Source organism: Oncorhynchus nerka, linkage group LG28 (genome assembly GCF_034236695.1).
Source record: "Oncorhynchus nerka isolate Pitt River linkage group LG28, Oner_Uvic_2.0, whole genome shotgun sequence".
In the NCBI taxonomy this organism is placed as follows: Eukaryota; Metazoa; Chordata; class Actinopteri; order Salmoniformes; family Salmonidae; genus Oncorhynchus; species Oncorhynchus nerka.
This window is the reverse complement of record NC_088423.1, coordinates 8,150,424-8,173,419: the sequence shown is the minus strand read 5'-3', so window position 1 is coordinate 8,173,419 and position 22,996 is coordinate 8,150,424. Positions and strand designations below refer to the sequence as shown.

Here is a 22,996-nt window from a genome sequence, read left to right as displayed (position 1 = left end):
TTGCCTAGTAAAATAAAGGTAAAATAAAAAATATATTTTAAAATATTGGCGCTCAAATCCTCGATGTACAACATTGTCCTCAATCATAACTGCAAGTAGGACTCAATATCTATTCAATTTATTTCTTACAGTATTCCACTAGTAAAAATACATTAAAAAAAGAGGTTCAATAGAACACAGAGACAGTGTCATAGGTTCTGTACTAAGGGTTTACAGCAGTCAGTCTATGCATGAGACATCCAGCACCATTATAACAGCTGAACTAAACCAAGATTCTGTTTCCTCTTCCTGGGGTTTTCAAACTCCCCAAATGTATCTAGGGTGTCTTGACTGGAATTTCTGGTAAAGAGGAACAGCAATAAAACAGGCGGGCAGAAGTCCCCAGCTCTGCCGCACCACATCGCTGCAAGTATATTTGTTATTAACCAGGAAGGTGAGAATAAAAATGAGTTCTAAATACAAAACAGTAAGGGGAAGATAGATTGTGGGGAAAGTTTCTCTCCAAGAATACCTAAACATGTATAGGACTGGCTCCCCTGAATTATGAGACACATGTCTGTCAGAACACCTGCCCACATCAAAAGTCCCAGGTAACTACTACCACAGTAGTCAAACTAAAGTCATCTCCTAAACTGCTCCTGCAAATGGATAATAGCGTCTGCTAAATTACTAAAATGTAAATTTACTATCTAGATTGGTTCTCTTCCAATAAGAAAATGCTTTAAATTTATGAGGAACCAAAAATGGACTATTATTCTCATCAAGCAGGTGGATTGGGTGCAGAGGTGCAAATAATAGCCTTTTAAACAGCAGTATCCCTATTAACATGGTCCCAGATCTGTTTGCACTGTCTTGCCACATCCTGTGTCACACCAATGACCAGATAAGTTAGCAGGACAACACAAACAGATTTGGGAACAGGCTAGCAGAACCCTCACAGTCTATAAGGATTAAAGGTTCCCAATCTGAGTTGAGACCTTGATCAATCCCACAATGCAATGCTACTTCAGAAGAACTTGACCCCTTTCCCGTCATCCATGGTGATGACCTCTGCCTTGCCGTCCGTCTGCAGGGCCTGCAGCGAGCGAATCAGCATCCACTCCTCCAGCCCATGGAATTCTGGGGGAAATGTGTTACAGCTATTTCCTTATGCTGTACAGCTCAGATGGTATAAAACAGTATAAATGTTTTGTGGTAGGGATAAATAGTAAGAAATACAGTACATTCGGAAAGTATTCACACCCCTTGACTTTTTCCACATTGTTACGTTACAGCCTTATTCTAAAATGGATTAAATTGCTTTTTTTTATCAATCTTCACACAATACCCCATAATGACAAAGCAAAAACTGTTGATCACATAACAAAGTAAAACACAAAATATCACATTTACATAAGTATTCAGACCAGATCACCGGACGTGCTACCTTGTCCTAGACCTGCTGTTTTCGACTCTCTCTCTAGCGCACCTGCTGTCTCTAACTCTATAGTCAGGATCTGAATGCTCGGCTATGAAAAGCCATTTATTATCATTATTATTTGACCCTGCTGGTCATCTATGAACGTTTGAACATCTTGGACATGTACTGTTATAATTTCCACCCGGCACAGCCAGAAGAGGAGTGGCCCCCCTCAGAGCCTGGTTCCTCTCTAGGCTTCTCCCTAGGGAGTCTTTCCTAGCCACCGTACTTCTACATCTGCATTGCTTGCCATTTGGGGTTTTAGGCTGGGTTTCTGTATAGCAATTTGTGACATCGGATGATGTAAAAACAGCTTAATAAATACATTTGATTACTCAGTACTTTGTTGAAGTGCCTTTGGCAGCGATTACAGCCTCAGGTCTTCTTGGGTATGACGCTAAAACATTGGCACACCTATATTTGGGGAGTTTCTCCCATTCGTCTTTGCAGATCCTCTCAAACTTTGTCAGGTCGGATGGGTAGTATCGCTGCACAGCTATTTTCAGGTCTCTCCAGAGATGTTTGATCGGGTTCAAGTCCAGGCTCTGGCTGGGCCTCTCAAGGACGTTCAAACTTTATTTGTCACATGCGCCGAATACAACAAGTGAGGACCTTACAGTGAAACGCTTACTTGCAAGCCCTTAACCAACAGTGCAGTTACCAAATAAACTGAAGTAAAAAATAATAAAAAGTAACACAATAACGAGGCCATATACAGGGGGCACCGGTACCAAGTCAGTGTGCAGGGGTACAGGTTAGAGGTCATTTGTACATGTAGGTAGGGGTGAAGTGACTATGCATAGATAATAAACAGCGAGTAGAAGCAGTGTACAAAACAAATGGGGGGGTGAATGTAATAGACCGGTAGCCATTTGATTCATTGTTCAGCAGTCGAATGGCTTCGGGGTAGAAACTGTTCAGGAACATTTTGGTCCTAGACTTGGCGCTCCGGTACTGCTTGTCGTGTGGTAGCAGAGAAAACAGTCCATAACCTGGGTGACTGGAGTCTCAGACAATTTTATGGGCTTTCCTCTGACAACGCCTATTATATATGTCCTGAATGGCAGGAAGCTTGGCCCCAGTGATGTACTGGGCCGTACGCACTACTCTCTGTAGAGCCTTACGGTCAGATGCCGAGCAGTTGCCATACCAGGCAGTGATGCAAGCATTCAGGATGCTCTCGATGGTGCAGCTGTAGAACTTTTTGAGGCTCTGGGGACCCATGCCAAATCTATTCAGTCTCCTGAGGGGGAAAAGGTTTTTGTTGTGCCCTCTTTGCGACGGTCTTGGTGTGTTTGGACCATGACAGATCGTTGGTGATGTGGACACCAAGGAACTTGAAACTATTGACCCACTCCACTACAGCCTCGTCGATATTAATGGGGGACAGTTTGGCCCTCAATTTCCTGTAGTCCACGATCAGCTTCTTTGTCTTGCTCAAATTGAGGGAGAGGTTGTTGTCTCTGACCGCCTCCCTATAGGCTGTCTCATCGTTGTCGGTGATCAGGCCTACCACTGTTGTGTCATCAGCTAACTTGATGGTGTTGGAGTCGTGTTTGCCCACGCAGTCGTGGGTGAACAGGGCGTACAGGAGGGGACTAAGTACACACCCCTGAGGGGCCCCAGTGTTGAGGATCAGTGTTGCACACGTGTTGTTGCCTACCCTTACCACCTGGGGAAGCCCGTCAGGAAGTCCAGGATCCAGTTGCAGAGGGAGGTGTTTAGTCCCCGGGTCCTTAGCTTAGTGATGAGCTTCGTGGGCACTGTGGTGTTGAACGCTAAGCTGTAGTCAATGAACATCATTCTCACATAGGTGTTCCTTTTGTCCAGGTGGGAAAGGGCAGTGTGGAGTGCGATTGAGATTGCGTCATCTGTGGATCTGTTAGGGCGGTGTACGAATTGGAGTGGGTCTCGAGTACCCGGGAGGATGCTGTTGATGTGAGCCATGACCAGCCTTTCAAAGCACTTCATGGCTACCGACGTGAGTGCTATGGGGCGGTAATCATTTAGGCGGGTTACCTTCGCTTCCTTGGGCACAGGGACTATGGTGGTCTGCTTGAAACATGTAGGTATTACAGACTCGGTCAGGGACAGGTCGAAAATGTCAGTGAACACACTTGCCAGTTGGTCCGCGCATGCTTCGAGTAGGCATCCTGGTAATCCATCTGGCCCTACGACTTTGTGAATGTTGACCTATTTAAAGGTTTTGCTCACATCGGCTACTGAGAGCGTTATCACACAGTCATTCAGAATAGCTGGTGCTCTCGTGCATGCTTCAGTGTTGCCTGCCTTGAAGCAAGCATAAAAGGTATTTAGCTCGTCTGCTAGGCTCGCGTGACTGGGCGGCTCGCCTTTGGGTTTCACTTTGTAGTCCGTAATATTTTTCAATCCTTGCCACATCCGACGAGTGTCAGAGCCGGTGCAGTAGGATTCAATCTTAATCCTGTTTTGACACTTTGCTTGTTTGATGGTTCGTATGAGGGCATAGCCAGATTTCTTAGTATCCGGATTAGTGTCCCGCTCCTTGAAAGCGGTAGCTCTAGCCTTTAGTTCGATGCGCATGTTGCCTGTTATCCATGGCTTCTGGTTGGGATATGTACGTACGGTCACTGTGGGGACGACGTCGTCGATGCACTTTTTGATGAAGCCAATGACTGAGGTGGTATACTCCTCAATGACATTGGATGAAACCCGGAACATATACCAGTCTGTGCTAGCAAAACAGTCCTGTAGCGTAGCATCCGTGTCATCTGACCACTTCCGTATTGGGCGAGACTTGTCCCGAAGCCACTCCTGAGTTGTCTTGGCTGTGTGCTTAGGGTTGTTGTCCTGTTGGAAGGTGAACCTTCGCCCAAGTCTGAGGTCCTGAGCACTCTGCAGCAGGTTTTCATCAAGGATCTAACCATTCATCATTCCCTCGATCCTGACTTGTCTCCCAGTCCCTGCCGCTGAAAAACATGCCCACAGCATGATGCTGCCTCCACCATGCTTCACCGTAGGGATGGTGCCAGGTTTCCTCCAGATGTGACACTTTGGCAATCAGGCCAAAGAGTTCAATCTTGGTTTCAACAGACCAGAGAATATTGTTTCTCATGGTCAGAGTCCTTTAGGTGCCTTTTGACAAACTCCAAGCGTGCTATGTGCATTTTACTGAGTAGCGGCTTCTGTCTGGCCACTCTACCATAAAGGCCTGATTGGTGGAGTGCTGCAGAGATGGTTGTCCTTCTGGAAAGGGTCTGAATACCTATGTAAAAAGGTATTTCAGTTTTTATTTTTAATAGAATTGCAAAAATGTAAAAAAAACTGTTTTTGCTTTGTCATTATGGGTTATTGTGTGTAGATTGAAGAGGCAAAAAAATTATTTCATAATTAAGCAGTAACGGGGGGAAAAAATGTGGAAAAAGTCAAGGTGTCGAATACTTTCCGAATGCACTGTACGTCAAAAATGTACATTTCTGTTGTTGTACCTTCGCTTTCTGTGTCATCACCGTTGGCGAGCTCGTAGAGTGTAAACACCGTATTGACCATACCGTTTTTAGAGACCTGAAATGATAGGGAGAGGAAACACAAACTTCATAAAGAAGTATCAATAACAGCATACTGAGGTCACCAGGATTTAGACTATTACTAGTAAATCTAGTAGAGCTCGACCGATTAATCGGAATGGCCGATTAATTAGGGCCGATTTTAAGTTTTCATAACAATCGGAAATCTGTATTTTTGGACAATGATTTGGCCGATTATTATTTTATTTTTTTAAAACACGTTTATTTAACTAGGCAAGTCAGTTAAGAACACATTCTTAATTTCAATGACAGTCTAGGAACGGTGGGTTAACTGCCTTGTTGGCAGAACGACAGATTTTTACCTTGTCAGCTCGAGGATTCAATCTTGCAACCTTACGGTTAACTAGTCCAACACTCTAACCCCCTGCTTTACATTGCACTCCACGAGGAGACTGCCTGTCACGCGAATGCAGTAAGAAGCCAAGGTAAGTTGCTAGCTAGCATTAAACTTATCTTATAAAAAACAATCAATAAATCATAATCACTAGTTAACTACACATGGTTGATGATATTACTAGTTTAATCTAGCGTGTCCTGCGTTGCATATAATCGATGCGGTGCGCATTCGTGAAAAAGCACTGTCGTTGCCCCAACGTGTACCTAACCATAAACATCAATGCCTTTCTTAAAATCAATACACAAGTATATATTTTTAAACCTGCATATTTAGTTAATATTGCCTGCTAACATGAATTTATTTTAACTAGGGAAAAGGTGTCACTTCTCTTGCAGCAGAGTCGTTTGGGCCGCCTGGCTCGTTGCGAACTGTGTGAAGACTATTTCTCCCTAACAAAGGGTGCCAACTTCGCCAAACGGGGGATGATTTAACAAAAGCGCACAATCGTTGCACGACTGTACCTAACCATAAACATCAATGCCTTTCTTAAAATCAATACACAGAAGTATATATTTTTCAACCTGCATATTTAGCTAAAAAATAAATCCAGGTTAGCAGGCAATATTAACCAGGTGAAATTGTGTCACTTGCGTTCATTGCACGCAGAGTCAGGGTATATGCAACAGTTTGGGCCGCCTGGCTCGTTGCGAACTAATACGCCAGAATTTTACGTAATTATGACGTAACATTGAAGGTTGTGCAATGTAACAGGAATATTTAGACTTATTGACGCCACCCGTTACCCGTTTGTGGAACAATACGGAACAGTTCCATATTTCACTGAAGGAATAAACGTTTTGTTTTCGAGATGATAGTTTCCAGATTCGACCATATTAATGACCTACGGCTCGTATTTCTGTATGTTATTATGTTATAATTAGGTCTATGATTTGATAGAGCAGTCTGACTGAGCGATGGTAGGCACCAGCAGGCTCGTAAGCATTCATTCATACAGCACTAAATAAGTGTGTTATACTAAATAAGTGTTCATTCAGTATTGTTGTAATTATTATTATTACAAATAAATATATACTTTTTTCGGCCAATTAATCTGTATTGGCTTTTTTTGGTCCTCCAATAATAGGTATCGGCGTTGAAAAATCAGTCGGTCGACCTCTAAAATCTACTAGACCACTGCACATCTTCTATAATGATAATACATTACAGTATTCTTCCAACAATGTAAATGGCGACCTAGGCTACGTCCAGAGAAGCACCCTACTCCCTATATAGTGTATTCCTTTAGACCAGGACCCATAGCAGACCTACTCACCCACTGGTAAATTAGTTTGCCCCATTCCTCTGGCCTCCTCCACATGACTAGACACTGTGTCTTGTTCTTATCTAACCATTCCAGGTTCCCTGCAAGCAATATCCAGTTAAATTATTGTTAGTGTCATAATAAGAATCCAAATACATATTTCAATGAAAGCAGCCCTGTTACCTTTTTTCCTCAATTCCTCAAAAACAATTAGTATGGCCTCCGTTGATAGTTTTCCTGCAAGATCAGTTAAGGTTTCTAGCAGATATGAGGGGAAATTTTCAGGGGGTATAATTTCAAAGAACATCCTTATAAAGTTTCTAAGTTATTACCTTTCCATAGCTTCAAAGTCACTATCCAACAACAAATAACAGGACAGTAGATCCAGAGATGGCTTTTCAGGTTGGTTAGATCTATGACATATGTCAGTAAGTGAAACTTAGAACACGGTGAATAAAAGGATACTATCAATATTCTTGTGGTTGAACACAGGGCACTCTTGGACTTCCATGATGTCCAAAGTGTAGAGCTTGTGATGGCGGCAGTAGGAGAGTGCAAGGGAGCACCATGCTGCAAGCTGTTTCTGTCTGGTGTCAACATTGGGTTGTAACCTGTCAACAATCAAAAGTAACCATTGCATCAACTTATATTGGCATGTAGCTAAGTTAAGAGACAGAAGTACCTAGATAACCACTCACTAACTAAGTAAGTTTGATTAAGTTGGAGAGGTGAATAATAATCATAAACGTTAGCTGGGAACAACCACATCATACATTATTTGTTGCAAATTAGAAAATTGAATGCATCTAGACAATTGACCATCCTAGTTAGCAAGCTTTACGAGCCAGCTAGCTAATATATCATAGGTAGCTAACGTTAACTCTAATTATAAACGAAGTAGTTATAACATCAAGAAGCATAGCTATCTAGCTAGCTACATATCGAGCAAAGCACTACAATCATTCATTGCATCGAAACCTTGAATCGAACCTAAAATATGAATGCCTTGGATGGCTCAAGCTAACTTCCCTAGCTAGCTTCAGCTAGCATTATTGTAAAGCAGGTAAACAATTTTATTCGAAAACACAATACTTCTTTATACCTGGAATCGCAGTTTAGTTGTGAAAAGTGTTAACTTACGTAAAAAACGGAGGGAAATTATACTGCCAAGGCCACTCAAAACTCATTGCAAAAAAATGTACGCACAGCTGACACCCGGAAGTAAGTTAAACCTATAAATCTTCTTCTTCAATGCGACAACGGCGGTTGGCATCCAATAACTGTTCCATTGCCGCCACCTACTAGATTGGAGTACAACTTCGTTATACTTTGCTTGAAAAATCTATAAATAAATAAACAAATACACTACCATCGAACACTACACTTACCAAAATAAAAATAACTAATATTAATAAAATATAACACCACCCTACTCCACTATTCATATATTTGGTCCTACCTCAGGCCAACAACCTGAAAGGATGGGACACCAACACTTAACACACTCAGTAAGTCTTCTGATGTCAAGTCTCGCAAAGCCAAATACCTTAACTGCAGCTTCCACCACAACCTCAATTTTCTGCGACGTACGTTCCATCCCTACAGTACAGTTGATAACCATTACTATAAATGCTAATAAACCCAATCTCACTGAAACATATCACTTGTTGGCCTATCCCTCTGTACTGGTACAGATCTACTTACACCACTCCTCTCAGGATCCCTCCCCCCTGTCCCATCTTCCTCTACTTTCTTCACTGCCTCAGCATATGACAACTTCTGCACTACTCCAAATCAAATGTATTTATGTAGCCCTTCTTACATCAGCTGATATATCAAAGTGCTGTACAGAAACCCAGCCTAAAACCCAAACAGCAAGCAATGCAGGTGTAGAAGCACGGTGACTAGGAAAAACTCCCTAGAAAGGCCAAAACCTAGGAAGAAACCAGGCTATGAGGGGTGGCCAGTCCTCTTCTGGCTGTGCCGGGTGGAGATTATAACAGAACATGACCAAGATGTTCAAATGTTCATAAATGACCAGCATGGTCAAATAATAATAATCACAGTAGTTGTCGAGGGTGCAACAAGTCAGCACCTCAGGAGTAAATGTCAGTTGGCTTTTCATAGCCGATCATTGAGAGTATCTCTACCACTCCTGCTGTCTCTAGAGAGTTGAAAACAGCAGGTCTGGGACAGGTAGCACATCCGGTGAACAGGTCAGGGTTCCATAGCCACAGGCAGAACAGTTGAAACTGGAGCAGCAGCACGGCCATGTGGACTGGGGACAGCAAGGAGTCATCAGGACTACCTGGCATGAGGCATGGTCCTAGGGCTCAGGTCCCCCGAGAGAGAGAAAGAAAGAAAGATGGAAAGAGAGAATTAGAGAGAGCATACTTAAATTCACACAGGACACCAGATAAGACAGGAGAAATACTCCAGATATAACAGACTGACCCTAGCCACCCGACACAAACTACTGCAGCATAAATACTCTAACCCTGGAAACCTCGACCTGACTCTCTTGCATGGGACATTTCTGATCCCCAGCCCCATGGGCACCCCTACAATTAACAAATACCACTACTTTCCCCGATGCTACACATTCCTTTGTCTCATGCCCTTCTGCACACTTCTCCCATAAGCTTGACACCTGTAACAACATAATGTATTTGGCACAAAAGTTCATACAGGATATATTATACATCCTAACATCACTTTGTCGAGCAAAGACTCAACATCAAAACAGCAGCACCCACCCGTAGCACGCGCTCCAGCAGGTAAATTTCACTGGTCATCCCCAAAGCCAACTCCTCCTTTGGCTGCTTTTCCTTCCAGTTCTCTGCTGCCAATGACTGGAACGAATTGCAAAAATCACTGAAGCTGGAGACTCAAATCTCCCTCACTAACTTTAAGCACCAGCTGTCAGAGCAGCTTACAGATCATTGCACCTGCACATAGCCCATCTGTAAATACCCTACCCAACTACCTCATCCCCATATTGTTATTTTTTTTGCACCCAAGTATCTCTACTTGCACATTCATCTTCTGCACATCTATCACTCCAGTGTTTATTATTATTTCACCACTATGGCCTGTTTATTGCCTTACCTCCCTAATCTTACTTCATTTGCACACACTGTATATAGACTTTTTCTATTGTGTTATTGACTGTACGTTTGTTTATTCCATGTGTAACTGTGTTGTTTGTGTTGCACTGCTTTGCTTTATCTTGGCCAAGTCGCAGTTGTAAATGAGAACTTGTTCTCGACTGGCCTACCTGGTTAAATAAAGGTGAAATACATATGTTTTTTAAATAAAAAAACTCAAAAGAACAATGACACTTCTGTTTCACCCCTCATGCCACCCTGTCTGTGTCGCACCAAACAACAAGCATCACAAACACTGGGAATCTTCCCCTTCAGTTGGTCAACTTTTACATTTACTGCTACCCCAGAAATCAGTCCTTTCAATGGTGCCTTTTTCTTGAGAGCAAAACAATTCACATTTCTTGCCCCCATTCGTTTAACGCCGAGCGCCTTCTCCCTCTGACCATCAGAAACACAAACAATTATCACAAGACCACTTCTGGTTACCTTCACCGATTCCACAGCACCCAACTCTGTTTTCACCCACCCTGAAACCACAAATGGATCTGCCAAAAGGCAAGGGTCCACATTTTCCAAAAACTTCACTCCTACTGTCACAGACTCATCTTTATCCTGACCCTTGGTGCAAGCATCAGGCTCCGAGAACTTCACCACACCTACAACCTCCAATACTTCACCCTCATTCACTTCTTTTTCTCCTCCTGTCTTCAGCTCATTCTGCTTACACTTTCTACCATTCTTCTTTAAGAAACCATCTCCCTTTTCTCCAGCATTTTTAACCGACTCAAGCTCGGCCTCTTCCTCCCTCTCTCTCTTAGACCTCCTCTGCCTCTCTTTTTCCTCCATTCCTCCTCCGTATTCCAAGTATACGTCCCTTTATGATAATACTGCACTTCTCCTGATGTACATCTTGTTCTTGCATTCTCAAGGGATGCATTTAACCGGCTGTCACAATTCCATACAATGTAACGCTCAACAGTACAACCCACTTACAAAGCAGTCACTTCGTCTTGATGTTCTTCTTTATCAAAAGCTACCGCAACGCTTTTCCATTTCAAACAAGCGTGCTCTTCCTGTCGTTTGTCATTGGATGATATTATTCCTCAACTCATCCGATGACAAATGACGTAAAAGTAATATTATAAACTGGGTGGTAGGAGCCCTGAATGATGATTGGTTGACAACCATGGTATATCAGACCGTATACCACAGGTATGACAAAACAAACATTTTCACTGCTCTAATTACATTGGTAACACGTTTATAATAGCAATAAGGCACCGCAGGGGTTTGTGGGATATGGCCAATACACCATGGCTAAGGGCTGTATCCAGACACTCCGTGTTGTGTCATATCCCACATGCTTATTGCTTAAATAGCGCAATCTGGCGGCCGGTTGGGCTATATATCACACACATCTATCACACATCTGTGGATAAGTTACATTATGTCATGAAAAACTGGTTTATATTACAAGACATATTGAGAAAGGAGTGAGTCATGTTACTTGACACGTTTGTGCAGTTATTTTATTAAAGAAACACATCTAGAGAGGCTGTACAAGGGAAGTCAGTGTCACAGCATGTATTTTATAAATGTCTAAATTAGTTATATACATTGACTGAATAAGACACATTCATAACACAGGACTTCTGAGCTACACAGCAACATCAGATCCACCTTTAAACATTTCAATTTAATCTTTAAAAATACATCTGAAATGGTTTGCCTGATCTGTGGTCAAAACAAAGTATCAAAGTGTCTTTCCAGGTTGCCTTGGGAATTGGGGTGTTAAGATAAAATCATTGTGATGTTACATTTCTACATGAAAGGAAGATTTCAAAGTAGGCCTATAGCAACCCACATGTCTTTTTAAATTGCACATAAGTGATGCCTTGAGCAGGTGTGCTATTTCACAATGAGGAATGCAATGAGTTGCAGAAATTCAGAGAACAATCTGAATTGGTTAATGATTATCCAATGCAGATATTACAATAAATGCAGTGCAAATATTTGACATCCCCTTCAACTAGCTTCTCCGTGGTTGCCTCCCAATCTCTCCTTTCTCCTGTAGTGTGCGCTTGTTCCCTTCCCTTCATGGATTTGAAAGGAAAAGACAGGTAGGCCTATATTTAAACTCCTTCTAGTCCATGCTACACCAATGCAATTTGAGAGGAGTAGTGAACAAGTGCACACTTTAGAAAGAAGGAAAGATTAGTTGGATGCACCCTCTGTGCGGTAGTGATTGTGTTTTTTCCCCTCCTGCAATATTGCTTAATTTGACCCCTGTCCTCTGACTGACAGATGCTTACCATTGGTTCAACTGGAATGGAAGATGTATTCGTATTGGTTGAGGATTAGCTCCACTATCTGGTTCTGGAAAACCATGTGCATGGCGATGTTGGCTGACTCCATCTCTGGCCGGAGCAGCGTGGGACCAAAGACGATAGCCACGTTCTGCACAGTCATACGGTTCTCCTCTCCATACTCTATCACTCTAAGAGGGGCAAGGGGGGGGAGGGTGGGAAGAGAGCGAAAGCGAGAGAGAGCGAGTGAGAGAACGAGCAAGAAAGAGAGCGAGAAAGAGAGCGAGAGTGAGAAAGAGGGACGATAGGGGGGGAGAAAGAGGGGAGAGAGAGAGCAAGAAGACAAGGGAGAGAAGCAGAATACAACCAGTTATCATTAGTTATCATAATATCATCAATACAATAGGGCTCCATTTGAGGCACAGGCTAAATGTGAGTGTGTGAAAGACATACTTGCGTAAATGGCTGAAGAGGAGTTCCATGGTATCATGGTTTGGCCGAGGGAGAGACTCAACAAGCTCTCGCATGCAAGACACTTTGTGGTGGTAATCAACAGTTCCTGTAAACAAGACAGGATAGAACAATACACATTTTACTAATGTATAGATTCAAGGGCACAAGTGTGTTACAATCTCCACTGCTTATTAAAAAGGGAAGTGAGGTGGTAAACACGATTATTCCTTCCTTGATAGTGAAGTAATAGCTTAACAGTTTCAGACTGTTAACTGAGGTGGCATTGTGGGTCTAATGCTTAACAGTTTCAGACTATTCTACACTGTGAGGAAACTAAGTTGGCTTTGTGAGGCTAATAATGATCAATTTCAGACTATTCTACACTGTGTGAGGAAACTGAGGTGGCATTGTGGGGATAATGCTTAACACAGTTTCAGACTATTCTACACTGAGGAAACCGGTGTCTGACTCACCAGTGTCTGTACGTAGCCTCGCTACTTTTGTAGCCTCGCTACTGTTATTTTTCACTGTCTTTTTACTGTTGTTTTTATTTCTTTACAACCAATACCTTTTTTGCAGTATTGGTTAGAGCCTGTAAGTAAGCATTTCACTGTAACCTGTTGTATTCGGCGCACGTGACAAATAAACTTTGATTTGATTTGAAACTGAGGTGGCATTGTGGGGATAATGCTCAACACAGTTTCAGACTATTCTAGGGGCGGCAGGGTAGCCTAGTGAGAGTTGGAATAGGAAGCGAAAGGTTGCAAGTTCAAATCCCCGAGCTGACAAGGTACAAATCTGTCGTTCTGCCCCTGAACAGGCAGTTAACCCACTGTTCCTAGACTGTCATTGAAAATAAGAATTTGTTCTTAACTGACTTGCCTAGTTAAATAAAGGTAAAAATAAAAATTCTACACTGTGTGAGGAAACTGAGGTGGTATTGTGGGCCTAATGCAGTTTCAGTCTGTGAGGAAACTGTGGCATTGTGGGGATAGTTTCAGTCCGTGAGGAAACTGAGTTGGTATTGTGGGTCTAATGCTTAAACACAGTTTCAGACTGCACGACATTGAATGAGGAAACTGAGGTTCCATTAGGGGGACAGCGTCCGGCCTGCTGCTTACTGATGGCCTGGATGAAGCGGCTGAAGTGACTGAAGGGGAAAAGGGGTTCAGGAAGCTCCCTGAAGAACAGCTTCAGAGCCCCTGTGATAACGTGGATGTCCTCCCACTGGCCATCCTCCAGGTCCAGCTCCTCTGTGGAACAAAATTACTTTTTTGATATATGTTTTATTTGTCCATATAAAACAATATTTAGCCACACCAGTGGAAACCATAAAACAATATTCAGCCACACCAGTGGAACCCATAAAACAATATTCAGCCACACCAGTGGAACCCATAAAACAATATTCAGCCACACCAGTGGAACCCATAAAACAATATTCAGCCACACCAGTGGAACCCATAAAACAATATTCAGCCACACCAGTGGAACCCATAAAACAATATTCAGCCACACCAGTGGAACCCATAAAACAATATTCAGCCACACCAGTGGAACCCATAAAACAATATTCAGCCACACCAGTGGAACCCATAAAACAATATTCAGCCACACCAGTGGAACCCATAAAACAATATTCAGCCACACCAGTGGAACCCATAAAACAATATTCAGCCACACCAGTGGAACCCATAAAACAATATTCAGCCACACCAGTGGAACCCATAAAACAATATTTAGCCACACCAGTGGAACCCATAAAACAATATTCAGCCACACCAGTGGAACCCATAAAACAATATTCAGCCACACCAGTGGAACCCATAAAACAATATTCAGCCACACCAGTGGAACCCATAAAACAATATTCAGCCACACCAGTGGAACCCATAAAACAATATTCAGCCACACCAGTGGAACCCATAAAACAATATTCAGCCACACCAGTGGAACCCATAAAACAATATTCAGCCACACCAGTGGAACCCATAAAACAATATTCAGCCACACCAGTGGAACCCATAAAACAATATTCAGCCACACCAGTGGAACCCATAAAACAATATTCAGCCACACCAGTGGAACCCATAAAACAATATTCAGCCACACCAGTGGAACCCATAAAACAATATTCAGCCACATCAGTGGAACCCATAAAACAATATTCAGCCACATCAGTGGAACCCATAAAACAATATTCAGCCACATCAGTGGAACCCATAAAACAATATTCAGCCACATCAGTGGAACCCATAAAACAATATTCAGCCACATCAGTGGAGCCCATAAAACAATATTCAGCCACATCAGTGGAACCCATAAAACAATATTCAGCCACACCAGTGGAACCCATAAAACAATATTCAGCCACACCAGTGGAACCCATAAAACAATATTCAGCCACACCAGTGGAACCCATAAAACAATATTCAGCCACACCAGTGGAACCCATAAAACAATATTCAGCCACACCAGTGGAACCCATAAAACAATATGGAGGCTAACATAAAACGTATAATGACCCTCTGGACGTCACAGAACACATTCACAGAACACAGTCTCTCACACACACAGTAAATGTAAAGGCATTACCATGATCTGCCTTGAAGCGTAGTTTCTGAATGACAGCTAGATTCCCACTGACTCTGTAGAGTCCATCCATGTCCAGACCTGTGAAGACACACACACACATCAGCATATGGGTCAATCAACTACTGTGGTAACCTTTGTTTCTATTACCATATACACTGTGCTGAATAATACACTGCTATTAATGTTAATGTTATTGCTGGCATATAACAATCATCATCAGTGTAATTACTAATCATTACCTCTCTTTTCCACTGCTCGAATACATTTCTCCACAAAGCTGGGGATTGTAGTTTTCTCCTGGGCACACAGTGCAGCCAGATGACAGCAAAACACATTGTCTGAGGGAAACGATGATGGAGGTTAGTGTGTACAGTGTATATATGTGATGCTGACCCGTATCAGGGTTGGGGTCAATTCCATTTCAATTCCAGTCAATTCAGGAAGTACATTGACATTCCAATTCCTTCAATGATTAAATTGTCTTGACCCCAACCCTGACCCATATCACAACAACAACAGAATATATGAACATATGATCCCTCTCTGGATTAGGAACATCGTCGTGACAAATCCTGACAGTAAATGTTATGTAGCCTGATTTGGAGCCAGTTAGACATGTGCTGCTTTGTAGGAAGGAAGACCCTATGAGCCCACCTCGGATGTAACCCTTCTCCTTGACGAACTGCAGTGTGGGTCGTTTCAGGAGGAACTTCATCAGCTTGGTACGAACCTTCTTCTGTTCGGTCTCTCCCCCAGAGGAGATGGCCGTGCTCGGTCTGGAAGCTGGGGAGGAGGAGAAGGAAGACAAGGAGGAGGAAGAGGAGGGAGGGTACATGAGGGGGGGTACACAGTCACGAAACATGAGCAAGTTGACCTAGCGGAGGCTATTGCAGCTGAAACGTCTGCTACAGTGTATTTGGAGCAAGAAGAACTTACACCTCCTCCTCCTGTCCATGGTACCTGGTGACCTCTGATCTCTGTCTGTACTGTAGGACTTCTCACTGACGTCCCCATCCTCCTCCTCAGATTGGTGGTGTTCCTGGTCCTGCAATGTCATTGACTAACATGCATGATGTTTGAACCAGCAGCCATTAAGTTAACCGACCTAAATTAACCTTCATTAGGGAGTTTATTGTATTTTTATCCAGTACATATTTGTCTCCATGTACCTGGTAGCACGTTAACGTGTGCGAGTTATTTCACTTAAAGAAACATACCAGCTGTCGTATGGTGTCCATTAGAACTTTGTGCCAGTCGTTGATGATACTCTCAGTGTCGTACTGTAGCAGAAACTCAACGCCATTTCTGTCTTTTAACTGAATACAACATAGAGAGGTTATTATATGTTAAACATTTGCTTTACAGATTTATACAGAGGGTAACAGTCTTGGATTAATGGCAAATGTATTCTCACATGATGTTGCTTCCCAGAATCACTTATCACAATGGGCAGGAAATTGTTATGCTTGAATTAAGTCTATCCTGTCAGGATTGTCTTTTCTGTATCTAGTACAACTCCTGTTATGATTCCATAGCAACCAACTGTCAACTCACTTCTACAACATTCTTTTTGCTGGATTTATCCCTGAGAGCCCAGCCAATCTTTGCCCCTCGTAGATCCACCGTGACCTCTGGGACGATCTGATTGGTCTTGATCTGTGACGAGAGAAAGACATCATGGAGGACCAGTTGATGAAAACTGACAGCACTGCATTCCATGAAATCAGACAGCTGGACAAAGCTTTGACTGTCATGCCTCATTGAGCCTTCAGGGCTTGTCTGTGCTGAGCAGTCACTCTGTCATGGATTCAACACAACATCCTGTATGTTGTATTCTAAGATGTTCACAGCATTTTCTTTCATTCCTTCTAATAAGACACAGTGAAACATTTTACTGTAGATGTTTCTGATACCATGTCTAGGTGTTCAGCTCAGTGCTAATGTCTCAAAGCTGTTAGTTCCCTCACTCCCTCAGAAATGTACTGAATGTCCCAGGACAGGAATGTAGACTTCCCACATAGTCAGGTGAGGGAATGTGTAACCAAGGAGATGTTAGAAATATTTTTATGTGCAGGTAACACATGTACACCTCTCACTCACAGAGGCTCCCATGGCTGCAGACTTGGGCTCTTTATGGAAGGTCAGAACCCCTCCGTGAAGAACCGTCCATGACTGGGCCCAGTTTTTCCTACAGGAAAGTCACTGAGTGTGAGCTGTACTGTACTTCAGGGAATGTTGCAGTGTAGAAAGTAATTTGGTAATGTAATGGATGTAATGGATAATGGATGACTATACATTCAAGTAGATGGCTGATTATTCCATGTCTTTCATGTCAGCTATGCCCAGACTTTGGATGAGGTCAGAATTACCTTACTCTTTTCCCGTTCTCTGACACTTTAGTTTTGTTGAGTATTCCAACTTTTTCCAAACTCTGCACCTGAAAAAGGATCCACACATAACATGCTTTTAAGGATGTGAGGCCAAGTGTTCAAGTGAGACATCATTATTGGTGCCTTGATTACTAACCTTAAGCTCTACTAATAGAAATGCACAAAAAAGCAACAGGCGGATTTGACAACTGTGGCTAAACTCTCACAACAAGCTACTTTGTCTAAGCTCGTGAACGGACACCTCTACCTCTATGTTTTATAATGAACAGCATGGAGGGGATGAAAGCACAGACATTTTCGACTAGTGCATGCTTTCTTTCAGGGTGTAGTGAGGTGTGATGGGGGGGTGTGGCAGTTCGTGGTTTTGGCTGACAGTTTGCCAATGGTGATGTGACATCAGCTGTCCTCGGAAGGGAAATCAATTAATATACCAGGAAATATTAAATTTCCAAGTGACATCTGTTTTCCACTCTCCCAGGGGTAGCTATGCCATATCAGAATAGTCCCAAGAAACTACTACTCTACAAGTACAATACACCATTAGTACGTCACACCATTAGCCCTTCGATAGATAGCATGCATGTATTACAGTACCAGTCAAAAGTTTGGACACACTCTAGGGTTTTTCTTTCTTTTTACTATTTTCTACATTGTAGAATAATAGTGAATAATTCAAAAACATGAAATAACACATATAGAATCATGTAGTAACCTAAAGTGTTAAACAAATAAAAATTGATTTTACATTTGAGATTCTTCGAAGTAGCCACCCTTTGCCTTGTTGACAACTTTGAACATTCTTGGCATTCTCTCAACCAGCTTAACCTGAAATGCTTTTCCAACAGTCTTGAAGTAGTTCCCACATATGCTGAGCACTTGGCTGCTTTTCCTTCACTGAGAGGTCCAACTTATCCCAAACCATCTCAATTGGGTTGAGGTTGTGGTCATCTGATGCAGCACTCCATCACTCTCCTTATTGGTCAAATAGCCCCTACACAGCCTGGAAGTATGTTGGGTCATTGTCTTGCTGAAAAACTAATTCTAGTCCCACTAAGCCCAAACCAGATGGGATGGTAGCCATGCTGGTTAAGTGTGTCTTAAATTCTAAATAAATCACTGACAGTGTCACCAGCAAAGCACCCCCACACCATCAAACCTCCTCCTCCATGTTTCACGGTGGGAACCACACATGCAGAGATAAACCGTTCACCTACTCTGCGTCTCACAGACACGGTGGTTGGCACCAAAAATCTCAAATTTGGACTCATCTGACCAAAGGACAGATTTCAGCCAGTCTAATGTCCATTGCTCATATTTCTTAGCCCAAGCATGTCTCTTCTTATTATTGGTGTCCTTTAGTAGTGGTTTCTCTGCAGCAATTTGACCATGATTCACACAGTCTCCTCTGAACAGTTGATGTTGAGATGTGTCTGTTACTTGAACTCTGTGAAGAATTTATTTGGGCTGCAAATGTTGAGGCTGGTAACTCAAATGAACATATCCTCTGCAGCAGAGGTAAGTCTGGGTCTTCCTTTTCTGTGGCGGTCCTCATGATAGCCAGTTTCATCACAGCGCTTGATGGCTTTTGCGAATGCACTTGAAGAAACTTTCAAATTTCTTGACATTTCTTGAAATGTACCAAATAGGGCTATCTACTGTATACCACCCCTACCTTGTCACAACAGAACTCATTGGCTTAAAATATATATATATATATATAAATAATCCTTTATTTAACTAGGCAAGTCAGTTAAGAACAAATTATTATGCATTAAGAAGGAAAGATATTCCACAAATGAACTTCAACAAGGTAATTGAAATGCATTCCAGGTGACTACCTCATGAAGATGGTTGATAGAATACCAAGAGTGTGCAAAGCTTTCACCAAGGCAAATGATGGCTACTTTGAAGTATATTTTGATTTGTTTAACCCTTTTTGGTTACTAAATGATTCCATGTTTTATTTCATAGTTGTAATATCTTCACTATTATTCTACAATGTAGAAAACCGTAAAACAAATTATATCTCTTTTTTTTAAACACATTGTGCCGCTGAGACTCTGGGCTCTGATTGGAGAGGCTTCCTTGGAGTCTCAACCAATTAGGCCTTCAGGAAAAAACACAAAACAGTGCTCTAGCTGGGGCATCACAGAACTGTCATTTTAGCTAGAACAGGACTGATCTTATGAGGATCAGCAAGGGAGGGCAGGTGAGGAGGACAGGAGAGGAGGAGGAGAACTCACGTGGTGCTGCCCAATCTCTGGAGAGTTGTTCACACAGGAGCCGTAGTCTGAGGCATTTCTTCTGTGAGTCGGGGAGAACTTTTGCCCAACAGGAGAAGAATAATGGATGCTTTACTTTTACTTTATTCCTAACTTCCTAGTGTCTGCAATCACTTAATCTTACCCCAGAGTATATGGTCTACTCTGTCGTGGTACACAGTCTACTCTGTCGTGGTACACTGTCTACTCTGTCGTGGTACACTGTCGTGGTACACTGTCTACTCTGTCGTGGTACACTGTCGTGGTACACTGTCTACTCTGTCGTGGTACACTGTCTACTCTGTCGTGGTACACTGTCTACTCTGTCGTGGTACACTGTCTACTCTGTCGTGGTACACTGTCTACTCTGTCGTGGTACACTGTCTACTCTGTCGTGGTACACTGTCTACTCTGTCGTGGTACACTGTCTACTCTGTCGTGGTACACTGTCTACTCTGTCGTGGTACACAGTCCACTCTGTCGTGGTACACAGTCTACTCTGTCGTGGTACGCTGTCTACTCTGTCGTGGTACACTGTCTACTCTGTCGTGGTACACTGTCTACTCTGTCGTGGTACACTGTCTACTCTGTCGTGGTACACTGTCTACTCTGTCGTGGTACACTGTCTACTGTCTGTCGTGGTACACTGTCTACTGTCTGTCGTGGTACACTGTCTACTCTGTCGTGGTACACTGTCTACTCTGTCGTGGTACACTGTCTACTCTGTCGTGGTACACTGTCTACTCTGTCGTGGTACACTGTCTACTCTGTCGTGGTACACTGTCTACTCTGTCGTGGTACACTGTCTACTCTGTCGTGGTACACTGTCTACTCTGTCGTGGTACACTGTCTACTCTGTCGTGGTACACTGTCTACTCTGTCGTGGTACACTGTCTACTCTGTCGTGGTACACTGTCTACTCTGTCGTGGTACACTGTCTACTCTGTCGTGGTACACTGTCTACTCTGTCGTGGTACACTGTCTACTCTGTCGTGGTACACTGTCGTGGTACACTGTCTACTCTGTCGTGGTACACTGTCTACTCTGTCGTGGTACACTGTCGTGGTACACTGTCTACTCTGTCGTGGTACACTGTCTACTCTGTCGTGGTACACTGTCTACTCTGTCGTGGTACACTGTCTACACTGTTGTGGTACATTGAACACAAGGTTGGCTGAAATGTCCCAGGTGCTGGGCGCTCTCTCATTTAGAAAGCGGTGTCAGGGTGGCTCAGTATGAAAGCTGAGGGTCAGGGGTTTCATAAGGTGCTCAGTCACTTCACTCTGCCTTACTGAACACTGTGGTCAGAGCCAGCTGACACACCTACTCTACCTCATAGCTCTACTGTGGTGGGCTCTGTGTTTGGGGACGTGAGGTATGTTAATGCTCCAGTATGTGTTATTAGTCCTCACCACCTCCTGCAGGGCTGAGCTGACATAAGTTGCACCCATGGTGTGTCTCCAGTTCTTCATGACCCCGTCCAGCTCAACACCGTTCCCCACCTTGGACTGGCCTGACACTACAGGGGCCTTGGTTGGTCAAATGATAATGGAGAAATGCATGTTCACAGAGGAGAAATCTTTCACATCTACATGAGGAAAATACTGATCTAAACCGGCCAAGATGAACCTCTCTTTAAGTCATGCACAACATGTTGCTGAGGACATGAAGAAGGGGAGGAGCTCACTGTGGCCTTGTGTTCCAATGGGAATGAAGACGAGTAATAATAACAGAATGCGGTCTTTGCTATAGGCAAATTTAGATCAATCTATTCACATGAATGAGATCTTCCATTTCATACTCGCTATGGGTGTTTTCTAATCTTGATCTCTACCTCAGGCAGGTTCCACTGGGATCTGGAGCCATCTCTAAGGTAGTAGTACGTCAGTCCTCTGTCATCCAACGATTTGATCCACTGTTACCACACACACAATGACAAAGACTTCCGGTTAAATATTGACTTTACTGAACCTGGAGAAAACGTAGTGCATATTACGTAGTGCATACACTTACGACATCTTCTAGTCTAATAGCATAACGGTGCATTTAGCCGTGATATTCTTTCAAGCTGAGTGACACGGTTTACCCCTAGACTGCATTCATGGACAGCTCTCACTTGAAAAGTACATTTTTATCTCAAATGAGACTAACCAGAATAAATAACGTCTAAATAAAGGGTCAATAAGACTAACCAGAATAAATAACGTCTAAAGAAAGGGTCAATAAGACTAACCAGAATAAATAACATCTAAATAAAGGGTCAATAAGACTAACCAGAATAAATCACGTCTAAAGAAAGGGTCAATAAGACTAACCAGAATAAATAACGTCTAAATAAAGGGTCAATAAGACTAACCAGAATAAATAACATCTAAATAAAGGGTCAATAAGACTAACCAGAATAAATAACGTCTAAATAAAGGGTCAATAAGACTAACCAGAATAAATCACGTCTAAAGAAAGGGTCAATAAGACTAACCAGAATAAATAACATCTAAATAAAGGGTCAATAAGACTAACCAGAATAAATAAAGTCTAAATAAAGGGCCAATAAGACTAACCAGAATAAATAACATCTAAATAAAGGGTCAATAAGACTAACCAGAATAAATAACGTCTAAAGAAAGGGTCAATAAGACTAACCAGAATAAATAACGTCTAAATAAAGAGTCTGTGTACCTGATCAGGTGAGTGTCTGTTGGAGAACACCCAAGTCCCATCAGGGTCTATGTTGAGGTTCCAGCCCGTCGGGGCACTCCTGTCCAGGCTAGCCCTGGGGATGACTGCCCGGGTCACATGGCTGGGGGTGTAGTCCTTAGGGAAGGAGTGAGGGGTCACAGGGGACACAGCCAACAACTCCTCTTCTGGTAGGTCAACCTCGGCTAGGTAGTTATCTGCTGGGTAGTCATCTGCTTGGTAGTCATCTGCTTGGTAGTCATCTGCTTGGTAGTCCTCCTCAGGCAGGGGAGGCTGGACACACACACACACACACATTATGCATTGCACAAACATCATGTCAGACACACACACGCACGCAGGTGTGTAAACAGACACATGCACACACCCATACGCATGTACACAGACAGACACACACGTTGTGAGAATGTTACATTCAGTGTTCTACTTCAAAACAGATGGAGACCAGGACATGCTATGTACGGTAGGTGTAGGACTTAGCAGGAGGATAATTACATAATCTAT

The 22,996-nt window shown here is 42.9% G+C and overlaps 2 protein-coding genes across 4 annotated transcripts in view; both read right to left on the bottom strand.

Moving 5' to 3' along the window:
• Positions 1-102: 102 nt before the first annotated feature.
• On the bottom strand, positions 103-8,815 carry LOC115112859 (vacuolar protein-sorting-associated protein 25-like). 3 transcript variants are annotated; one of them, XM_029639870.2, is made up of 6 exons: positions 7,824-8,672; positions 7,149-7,294; positions 6,867-6,920; positions 6,696-6,784; positions 4,927-5,002; positions 103-1,119 (listed from the first exon to the last, which is right to left on the bottom strand). In XM_029639870.2, the coding sequence occupies exons 1-6, from the start codon at positions 7,868-7,870 to the stop codon at positions 1,007-1,009; spliced, it is 525 nt and encodes a 174-aa protein (XP_029495730.1). In that variant the 5' UTR covers positions 7,871-8,672; the 3' UTR covers positions 103-1,006. The 3 variants fall into 3 exon arrangements, with proteins under 3 accessions (XP_029495730.1, XP_064868689.1, XP_064868688.1); XM_065012617.1 differs by lacking the exons at positions 103-1,119; positions 7,824-8,672 and adding exons at positions 2,018-4,703; positions 8,748-8,815; XM_065012616.1 differs by lacking the exon at positions 103-1,119 and adding an exon at positions 2,018-4,703 and having other exon boundaries at positions 7,824-8,691.
• A 2,478-nt stretch (positions 8,816-11,293) lies between these two features.
• The window catches only part of LOC115112858 (rho GTPase-activating protein 27-like), a 51,438-nt gene continuing 39,735 nt past the window's right edge, over positions 11,294-22,996 (bottom strand). The window contains exons 5-19 of the mRNA XM_065012615.1: positions 22,475-22,765; positions 21,630-21,710; positions 21,208-21,324; positions 19,778-19,855; positions 17,514-17,581; positions 17,245-17,332; positions 16,699-16,800; positions 16,362-16,460; positions 16,081-16,189; positions 15,799-15,927; positions 15,384-15,482; positions 15,145-15,222; positions 13,671-13,802; positions 12,550-12,655; positions 11,294-12,287 (exon numbers count right to left, since the gene is read on the bottom strand). Coding sequence (XP_064868687.1) covers positions 12,110-12,287; positions 12,550-12,655; positions 13,671-13,802; positions 15,145-15,222; positions 15,384-15,482; positions 15,799-15,927; positions 16,081-16,189; positions 16,362-16,460; positions 16,699-16,800; positions 17,245-17,332; positions 17,514-17,581; positions 19,778-19,855; positions 21,208-21,324; positions 21,630-21,710; positions 22,475-22,765 — 1,755 coding nt within the window. The 3' untranslated portion in view covers positions 11,294-12,109. The remainder of the gene's footprint in view (positions 12,288-12,549; positions 12,656-13,670; positions 13,803-15,144; positions 15,223-15,383; positions 15,483-15,798; positions 15,928-16,080; positions 16,190-16,361; positions 16,461-16,698; positions 16,801-17,244; positions 17,333-17,513; positions 17,582-19,777; positions 19,856-21,207; positions 21,325-21,629; positions 21,711-22,474; positions 22,766-22,996) is intronic.

Excerpts from the sequence above, each read along its gene's own strand:
- LOC115112859 (XM_065012616.1), bottom strand. The coding sequence starts at position 7,870 with ATGAGTTTTGAGTGGCCTTGGCAGTATAATTTCCCTCCGTTTTTTAC. Across the intron at positions 6,921-7,148 it reads CAACCACAAGAATATTGATA|GAAAACTATCAACGGAGGCC; the intron begins GTATCCTTTTAT and ends CTGATCTTGCAG. Across the intron at positions 4,704-4,926 it reads TGATGACACAGAAAGCGAAG|GTATTCAGACCCTTTCCAGA; the intron begins GTACAACAACAG and ends CTTTTTACATAG.